General features: G+C 39.6%; 1 protein-coding gene across 1 annotated transcript; it reads left to right on the top strand.

Moving 5' to 3' along the window:
* Positions 1-2,322: 2,322 nt before the first annotated feature.
* LOC310930838 (sulfide:quinone oxidoreductase, mitochondrial-like) lies at positions 2,323-9,676 on the top strand. Its single transcript, XM_083893892.1, has 10 exons — positions 2,323-2,462; positions 3,688-3,892; positions 6,487-6,657; positions 6,781-6,834; positions 6,982-7,176; positions 7,267-7,476; positions 7,607-7,790; positions 8,232-8,299; positions 8,383-8,561; positions 8,667-9,676. The coding sequence occupies exons 2-10, from the start codon at positions 3,695-3,697 to the stop codon at positions 8,722-8,724; spliced, it is 1,317 nt and encodes a 438-aa protein (XP_083750018.1). The 5' UTR covers positions 2,323-2,462; positions 3,688-3,694; the 3' UTR covers positions 8,725-9,676.
* Positions 9,677-10,009: the final 333 nt, after the last annotated feature.

The raw sequence follows: 10,009 nt of genomic DNA, 5'->3' as shown, positions 1-10,009 counted from the left end.
AAAATCGTGCAAACCCACAGAATTTGTAGGCGGAGTTAGAGCGCTGCACAGATTTAAACATGCAAACATCGACAACACAGCTTTTATGTTCTCACGGTTCACACCATGCGAGCGCTGTGCATTCTGGGAGTTGTTGTCATTCGTGTCCATGAGCGATAAATACATTTGTCTGCCTTTCTCAGCCAAGAAGGCACTTGCTTCAAATATTATTTCACATTTATACTACATAGATGACCTAGTTTTAATAGATATCCATCTTCTCAACGGTGAAATATCCCTTTAAGATTTTGAACCACTATTATTCCATCTTTCTTTACCTGTGTTTCTCCCACTGTGTCTCATTTTGACCTATTGTGATGAATTGCTGTGCCCTATTGTCTTGTACCTGTGTTCCCTCCCGGCCTCCCCCCCTGATCCTCTTGCCCTCTTTGTCTTTCCATCTGTCAGATTCCCTGGTGTGCTCGTGTTACCAAGCGTGTCTCGTCGGTCTTGTGGTTCCATTTACCTACAAACCTGACAAACACAGTCTGTTTTTTTTAAACACTATTATTAAATGCACAGTATTAAACACAGCATCTGTCTCCATGTCTGGCTCATTATGAACCACCCAGACTTCAACAACTGATCAGCCACTTGAGGCCATTTTTGTTTGATTCATGAAGCTGCAATGACTAAGGTTAAGTTTGTGTGCAGCCTACAACTACCTGGTTCTTCCCTCAACACTCTGCCAGATTGTAGACTCGGGTTCTAGTCATTCAAGCTCGTCTCCTCTGCCTGCAGCCACTCAGCCCTGACTCTTTTACCTTTGTTCCACTCCTGCTCAACATGACCACACTCTCTGGATCTTCTGGACTCTTATATTGGAAAGCTTGGACACTCTGGAGCTCTGGAGTGACCCTGCCTTCCTCCTGCTTCAACCTCTGGAACCTCTGTACTTCCAACTTGCAAAAGTCGTAAGTATTACTGAATAAAACCCTTTGTTTACATGTTCTCCTGCCTCTGCGTTCAGTGTTTGCACCTGGGTTCCAATTCAGTTTGTGCCGTCAATCTTTGTGACAGTTTTTGCTATTTGTTTTGCTGCTCATTGCAAGTAAAATATAATGTAAGTTCAATTTTAACTTGAATTTTTCACTCAGATAAAATGGTCAGTAAATGCTGATACTGATTATGTTGAGTAATAGCGCCCCCAGCTGGTGTCTATTTGAAATTCTAGAGCAGACATGTAACACTATTATCACTATAATCACTATTATTATTAAGTTATTCATGATGACTAATGTGTTATTGTGAGACTACAAGGTTGGACTGAGCACCAATAAATACATTCAATTGTTTACATTTTTAAGGTCAGCACAAAACAGTGTGATTTTAGCCTTCAGGTTCAAGACTAGAACCTAAATAGGAATTCATAACAAAATAAAAAAGACTGATATTTTATTCTATATTATTACTACTTTAAGAAATTCGAGTAAAATTATATTGTATTCTTCGTATGTGCTTTTTAAATGACTAAATAGCAACATATTTTCCCCTGATAAATGTGCTCCCCTGATAAATGTGCAATACCTCCCAGAGCAATATTGCAATATATATGTGTGTATGTGTATGCGTAGATGTATATGTATGTGTACATGTGTGTATGTATGTATGTGTGTATATATATGCATATATATATGTATATATGTATGTATGTATATGTGCATGTATGTGTATATGTATGTATGTATATATACATATGTATGTAGGTGTATGTGTGTGTATGTGTGTATATGTATACATATATATATATATATATATATATAGATGCTGAATATTTGAATATTTTTATTTTCATTTACATTTTCTACATCTCCTTTTACATTTTAAAAAACAAAACATTTTTTATACCATGTATAGATTTGAACTTTATATTTATTTATATATAAAAGTGTGTTCCTTTTTGGAAAAAAGAAAAGAAAAGGAAAAAAAAAAGAAAAAAAAACTGACTTGTGGAACCCGCAAAATATTTCCAATGTGTCTGGACTGTTGTTTAAGCATAAATGGCAAATAAAAACTTGAAACTTGAAACTTGAAACTTGATACATATTACATTTTACAAATATAAATAATTGATGCATGTAGAATTTCCATCACTGTTTCACATGAGAAATGCATAATTGGGAGATTTTGTATGTATTTTACTTCTTTAATCATTTATTTATATTTATTTACAGACCGCGGGTTTAGGATCGGTTACATGTGAAGGGGGCGGGGCCAAGGCGCTACACTGTACAGTCCAGCAGCAGCAGAACTCGTCCTGCACGTGAACGGCTGGACGTGAGTGGGGTTCTAGGTCACTACTCCACTCCAGGGGAACAACACAAGGAAATAAAGAAACTCTTATTATTACCGAATTGATATCGGTGCAAGAATTTGGTCTCAGTTTGCGCTACAAACACAGTTCACAGGGAGGAGCTGTCGAGGTAGGTGTTGTAAGTGTTTTTGACGTTATGGCGCCATCAGTATGCATCTGAATGACGACAGTGTGAACAGATCTACAGTCTGTGCAGTCAGGAACTGTCTGCTACATGTTTGTTACCCTAGCATGCAGCAGTAGCAGCAACTGTTCACCACCACACACAGTTTATACAGCAACGTGTGAACAGAAAATGTGAATGGGTGAATGGCAAAAACTGTAGTGAAAAGCAGCTTTGAGTAGCCATCAAGACTAGAAAAGTGCTTTATAAATACAGACCATTTACCCACTCTTCTTCTCCTAATTTTATTTGGTAATAACACATGAACTAAGACAGTTTATTTAGGAAATGTAGTAAATGTGAAAATTTAGTAGTAGTAGTATTTAGTAAGTTTTGATATGCGAGTTTGAAGCATGTCATTTACTTCCACAAAGACAGAAATCCTTTGTGAAATGCAAAGAGCAGTGTAGTGAGAAAGAGAGAAGGAGTGGATGAAGGAGTCACTTTGTTCCAGTCTGCAGTATCACAATTAGATATCACTTTATTACGAATTTGACCTTTATTTTATTTTAGATTCTTGAGTGTAAACGTGCTGACCCTTCTGTCCATAATGTGACACAATTTCTGCTGTTATTTTACAAACATGTCATCACTGACACTATCTGTCTTGTATAAACTTATAACTTGACACAGTTGTTGTATGGCTGCACATCTTTGAGTCTGGTTCTGTCAGAGATTTCTTCTAAGGGAGTTTTTCTCCTCTCCACTGATGCCTAGTGCTTACTCATTGTGTGAATTGTTGGGTTTCTCTGGTCTGTATGATGTCGTCTATGTACAGTGCCTTGAGATGATGCATGTTGTGATTTAGCGCTGTACAAATAAAATTGAATTGAATTGTTAATGTTACTATGGATATGGTTTTGAGGTGGGCCACATATGACAGAGTGATGGCTAACACTGTTGCATTGCGTTTTATCAAAATCGCAATACAACCTCATGGCCTACATGCTCACTCCATGCAGAAAGACCCTTGTTCCGACCTGGTCATCTTCTTGCTGCAAAGTACCCATTTAAAAAAATACCAAAACAAGATTTATGGGTAACGTCCACTCAAAAAGGACAAAATACTTAAGACCAGATCGTTTTTAAATGTATGTGGAGCAGCAAAATAAAGAGTGCTGTTAATTTCACACTGATTTGTTGTTAACCCTCGTGTCTTTTGTCTGTTCAGACACAGAATGGCTGCATTTCACCGTCTGAAGCAGTGCCTTCCCACAGGCAGCAGCATGTGTAGTCTTCACACCAGCAGCCGTGTTACTGCTAAACAGCACTACAAGATGCTCGTGCTCGGAGGAGGAACTGGGGGCATCACCATGAGTGCTCGAATGAAGAGACTGATGGGAGCTGAGAATGTTGCTGTTGTGGAGCCCAGTGAGGCAAGGATATTACTTCATATATTACTTGCAATAGTTGATATCCTGATGACAACTGTCATTAATGCATGGATAGAGGCTGTGCAAAGTGAAATCGTTCTATATTTTTGAGTGGAGCTTGGAGACGTGGGCCTCTCAGTCTTAGGGCTCTTAGATTAATTCTAAACTAAACTTTGTTGTCTCTGCAACACAATCAGGCACCAGAACTTCTCTCTGCACATGGATTTATGCTGTTTGTTGGTGAATAAATGCCCTCCCTCATCAAACACATTCAAGAAGGGAGACAAGGGCATCGACAGACTGCAAGTTAGCCATGAGACGACATAACTAGGTGCCGCTGTGACGAGAGAGTTAATTATGAGAGAAATGAATGATGAATGCATTTCATATAGAGCTAGAATGTAGATCCACCCATCCATGTTCTAACGCTTTATCCTCCACATGAGAGCCGCTGTGCCAATCTCAGCTGACATAGGGCGATAGACGGGGTACAACCTGGACCAGGGGTGTCAAATTCATTGTAAGTCAGGGGCCACACACAGAGCAGTCGTGATCTCAAGTGGGTCGGACGAGTAAAACAATAGCCTAACCTATAAACAACAAGAACTCCAAAATGTTCGCTTTGTTTTACATGTAAAATGTTATGCTTATGTTTACCATTTACAAATGCATTACTACTTACGGGACGCACTGTTGGTGTAGTGGTTAGCGCTCTCACCTTTGCAGCAAACAGGCCGGTTGGAACAAGGGCCTTCCTGCATGGAGTTTGCATGTTCTCCCCGTGTGTGCGTGGGTTTTCTCCGGGTTCTCCAGTTTCTTCCCACTGTCCAAAAACATGCAGATCTGGGGATTAGGTGAACTGGTCACTCTAAATTGACCTTAGGTGTGAGATTGTGAGTGAATGGTTGTTTGTCTCTATGTGTGGCCCTGTGATGGACTGGCGAACTGTCCAGGGTGTACCCCGCCTATCGCCCAATGTCAGCTGAGATAGGCACAGCACCCCCTGCGACCCTCTTGTGGGGGATGAAGCGGTAGATGATGGATGGATGGATTACTACTTACAGATCACAGTGGATCTACAAAGTTTTACAACATTTAGTCACAGGTATCTGGAACTAAAAATGATAGTATTTCATATTAGAACATGTCAAGATCGAGAAATGATTTTACGACACATCTATGTAGTATTCCTCAAACTAAAGTGGGAGCTAATGAAAATGCAACCCCAGTGCACAAATTAGGAATTACTGTATGTAATAACTATATGATTGTAGTTGATTATCTTCAATGAAGTGTTAAAGGTGACATAGAGTGGTCCTGTTGCACATATATGTTAGTTATGGAGGTCTACTTACATATATTAACTTGTTTTTATGGTCAAAAACCTCCTAGTTGCTGTGAACTAGCCGATAGAAATCCTCTTTTCTGACAGTGTTTTTCTGCTGCGAGATTTCAGAGTGAACTTTCACCCCCAGAAGACAGAGTCTTGTGATTGGCCAGTACTATCCAGCACATCCGTCCTCAGAAGCGCAGCGCCCCCCTCTGGAACGGTGGATGCACTGCTCCTCATTATCAAAACATTGTTTTAACAGTGTTTAAAAATAGCTTCTTCACGACTCCCCGCCACAGTCCCTTTTATGACTTTAAACCGGAGTCAGACCCAGAGTCAGAAGACACTGTTGCTCGTGAAACACCTCCACAACGGACGTTATTCTTCTTCTGCGGTTCAATGTACGTAACCGGATGTGCCCGGACTAGTGCCCGGAGCAGGACGATCGGTTGTTCAGGAGAACCACTGCTTACGTAACTATTACGGGATTTTCAGTGATCTCGTTGAGCCCCGAGATTACAATAAAACACAGCGTTCTCAGCAATGGCTGAACTGTTTGTTTAGAACCGTCAGGGCTTCATAAACAAGGTAATGACGCAGATACACACCAAAAAAACAGCGATAATAGGAACTTCCGGTCTAGTTCCGCTTTAACTTTCCTGCTCTGCTTCTGGACAGTGGTCAGGGAAGCAACGGGGAGACATTACCTCCAGGTTAACACACCCTTACTTCTACAGATGAACAGGCGGACACTCAGAGTCTGAGCATGTATTTCAGGCTTGGAACACAACACATATTTACCTCATACTTCATAGTGACTAATGCTGACTCTGCCTGTATGCCGGCTTCTCTCTCTTCACAGCCCTGCACGTACACATGCTCCGGCTCTTAAAGGGGCAGCTCCCAGAGGTTTGATGCCTTTTTTCAATTGTTCTGCTAAGTGACTTGTGAGAGAAGAGACATTTAAAAAGGACATTGAACTTACACACCTGTCTTTATGACAAGCAGCCAACAAGATATGTTCATGTTTGATGTTGTGCACTGTACAAAGGCCTGACATGTGTGCTACTTTGGACTCATCACTACAGTTGTCACGGCGTGCAGGGATGAGGATGTTGATCCAACAGTGACAAACTCAAGCAGTTAACGGCCATTTCAAAGAATTGACCTGTGTCTGTGTTGTTGTAAAGAGTGCTACAAATACTGCCAGCAGTCTTATGATATATCAATCTAGTTTTTAACAATTTTGTTAAATGTGTTTGTTCAGGTGCACTATTATCAGCCAATATGGACACTAGTAGGTGCTGGTGCAAAGAATTTAGCACCATCTGGAAGACCCACCGCCAGCGTCATGCCCTCTGGAGTGAAGTGGGTGAAATCCAAAGTTCAGGAAATAAACCCAGACTCAAATACTGTTCGTACAGAGGATGGAAGTGAGGTAAGTTGGCTCTAGTCTTGTTATCAAATTGCACAACAATGATCATTTAGCAGCTGTTGCATTAAGAGGTTATTTGAATATGAAGGTAAAGCTATCCATCTTCCTCTGTCTTTCACATTGCAGATCACGTATGAGTATTTAATTGTGGCTCTTGGACTACAACTTCATTTTGAGAAGGTGAATTTATGTTGTTTGTTTCAGCTCTGATTCTATCCGTTTTTTGTGTATGTGCACTCACTCACTCACTTTCTACAGCATTATCCTCTAATCTCAGCTACAGTATATACATGTACTTCTGTAAACGTTGACTCTTCTGCATTACAGATTAAAGGACTACCAGAGGGGTTTGAACATCCAAACATAGGCTCAAACTACTCAGTCCAGACAGTGGAGAAAACATGGAAAGCACTGCAGGACTTCAAAGGGGGCAATGCTGTGTTCACTTACCCAAACAGTCTTATCAAATGTGGTGGAGCTCCACAGAAGATCATGTACCTGGCAGATGCCTTTCTCAGAAAGGTATAATCTGGGATGTAATACTTTTTTGTATCATGTGCCCTGTGGTTCCTGTGGTTTATACAATTCAACTTACTTATGTTTTTCTCCAAGACAGGAAAAAGGGCAAATGCAAATATAATATACTACACATCACTACCTGTGATCTTTGCAGTCAAGAAATATGCTGACGCACTTTGGGAAATTGTTAAACAACGTGACATCCAAGTGAACCTGAGGCACCACCTGATAGAAGTGAGAGCAGACAAACAAGAAGCTGTGTTTGAAAACCTTGACAATCCAGAGGAAACCAAAACAATTCAGGTACATTAGTGTCAGGCAAGAATATCAGTGTTTAACTGACTGTTTCCCACAATGAACAGTGTTTTATTTTGTATTTAAAGCCTTAAACTTTGTCTGCAGTAGACCCAATAAATCTGTTTTTCTTCATCAGTATGGGATGCTTCATGTCACACCACCAATGGGACCCAACATGGTGATTAAAGGAGGTCCACTGGCTGATGAGGTTGGCTGGTTGGATGTAGATAAAGATACTCTCCAACATAAGAGCTATCCAAATGTGTTTGGGATTGGAGACTGTACCAGCCTGCCCACAGCTAAAACTGCTGCTGCTGTTGGTAAGTGATTATTATGTCGTTTGTTTGAACATGTTATCAACACATTTCTGGAAAAGTCAATTGCTGCATAACAGGTCCTCCTTGCTCTATATACACGCTAGTTTAATAGGCTTTGCTTCCGCAGGTGTTTCACAATGACCTTCAATATTTACAACATACACCACACCCAGTACACACACAGAGACTTCCCAGCATCTGACACTTCCTACTATTTACCTCAGTTGTCCGGTCACTGCTTTGTATGTAAAGATAACACACTGATTTAACATGTTATACATGTTTAACTATATGCGTCATAACTTCCATGGGTAGCAAGTTGGTTCTATTGAAGCAAATACAGAGTACACCACATGTCAACAGCCTTTGATTTGCATTTGTATCTTAAAAGTCAAACACCGTAGAGAAAATGTCTTGATGAACACTTTGTTCTTGTCATTTTAGCTGCACAGAGTGCTGTCCTGAACAGAACCATCAGCAAAGTACTGAAAAAGGAGAAACCAGACAAGAAGGTTGAGCTGCACACAATTCATTCTTTTATAATGTCAATGTATGGCTAAATGTGCAATTACATCATGAGCTTTCTTGTTTACAGTATGATGGCTACACTTCCTGTCCGTTTGTTACAAGCTACAACACAGTAATGTTGGCAGAGTATGATTATAATCTGCAACCACTGGAAACATTCCCCATCAACCAAGCCAAAGAAAGAAGACTGATGTATCACATGAAATCTGATATGATGCCTCATCTCTATTGGCATGGACTTCTAAGGTACTTATCAGCACTTGTTTTTAATGTAAAGCATGTGAATAGTTTGTACTTAGGAACCTTTCAACAGCATTAACTACTGTTCTCTTTATTTTCTCTTGTCTAAAGGGGCATGTGGGGTGGACCAGGACCATACAGGAAACTCTTTCATCTTGGGATGAAATGAAGCAATAATATCAGTTTGTATGTTAGGAGTGAATTCCCCAAATTTTAAAGATAATTTTATAATCTAACATCAGTGCAAAACTCTAGAGGGTATCCTGTTCGAACCCCGACCTGTCCGCAGCTGAAGTGCCCTTGAGCAAGGCACCTGACCCCCTCACTGCTCCCCGAGCGCTGCTGAATGCAGGCAGCTCACTGCTCTGGGGTAGCATGTACTTCACCTCACTATGTGCTGTGTGTGTTCACTTCCTCACGGATGAGTTAAAATGCAGAAATTGGAAATTTCCCCACTGCGGGACTAATAAGGGAATCTTAATCTTAATCTTAATACAGTCGATCACTGAAAATGACTTCAAGATGACTGCATAAGTGAACATCAAACTCGAAAGTTAAAGAAAAATATATACTTTTATAGTATAGTTTTGAACTTGTTACATTGGATGTATGTTACAAAATACTGCACATCATGCAACGCTTGTTTCTGTTACTAATTTATAGTGTTTTGTCTTGAGTGCCTGTTTTGCACAGGTAAAACTGAAAAGGTTCCTGCTCACTTACTGACGTACAAAGTGACTTTGTCCTATTATACATCTAAATTCCTCAGATAAATGTGGTTCAAAATGAACTGATTTATTCATGCAAACTGTTACATTTTTTTAAACTTTACTGTAACTGTATTTACTTGCTGGTTTGAGCTCCCTAAAACAAAAACTTCAGGATCATTAGTCCCCTGCCTGTGAGTGCATTAGTGTGTGTTGGCTCTATAGAATAAGAGCTTCCAAAGGAGTGTGTTTTTTTTTCAAATGTGAGATCAGACAGACTACAGTGATGGACTCTAGTCGTAAATGTATTCTTATCTAATGCAACACATTATGAAGTTATCTGATATTGTGACATTTAACTGCTAAAATGGGTTTAGCATACATGGAATTGTAAATAGGCTACGTTCAATTGTTACATTTTTCAGGTCAGCACAAAATACTGTGATTTTAGCCTAAAAGTTCAAGACAAGAGAAGAATTCATTACAAAATAAAAATATTTTTTCGTAAAATTATATGTTGTTTGCTTTTTAAATGACCAAGTGAATCAAATATACAATAAAGAGTACATTTTACAATTATAAATAATTTTGATATCCATAATTCCAATTATTGTTTCGAACGAGAAATGCAAAATAGGGAGATTTTGCTTGTGTTTTTTATTGTTATATCCAAATATTTTATAACGCTGTTGTGACATAATCTGAGTCAGAGCGCGGTTTTAGGATCGGTTACATGTGAAGGGGGCG

The sequence above is a fragment of the Microchirus variegatus genome (genome assembly GCF_963457635.1).
Source record: "Microchirus variegatus genome assembly, chromosome: 8".
Classification (NCBI taxonomy): Eukaryota; Metazoa; Chordata; class Actinopteri; order Pleuronectiformes; family Soleidae; genus Microchirus; species Microchirus variegatus.
This window is presented reverse-complemented; position numbering and strand designations above follow the sequence as displayed.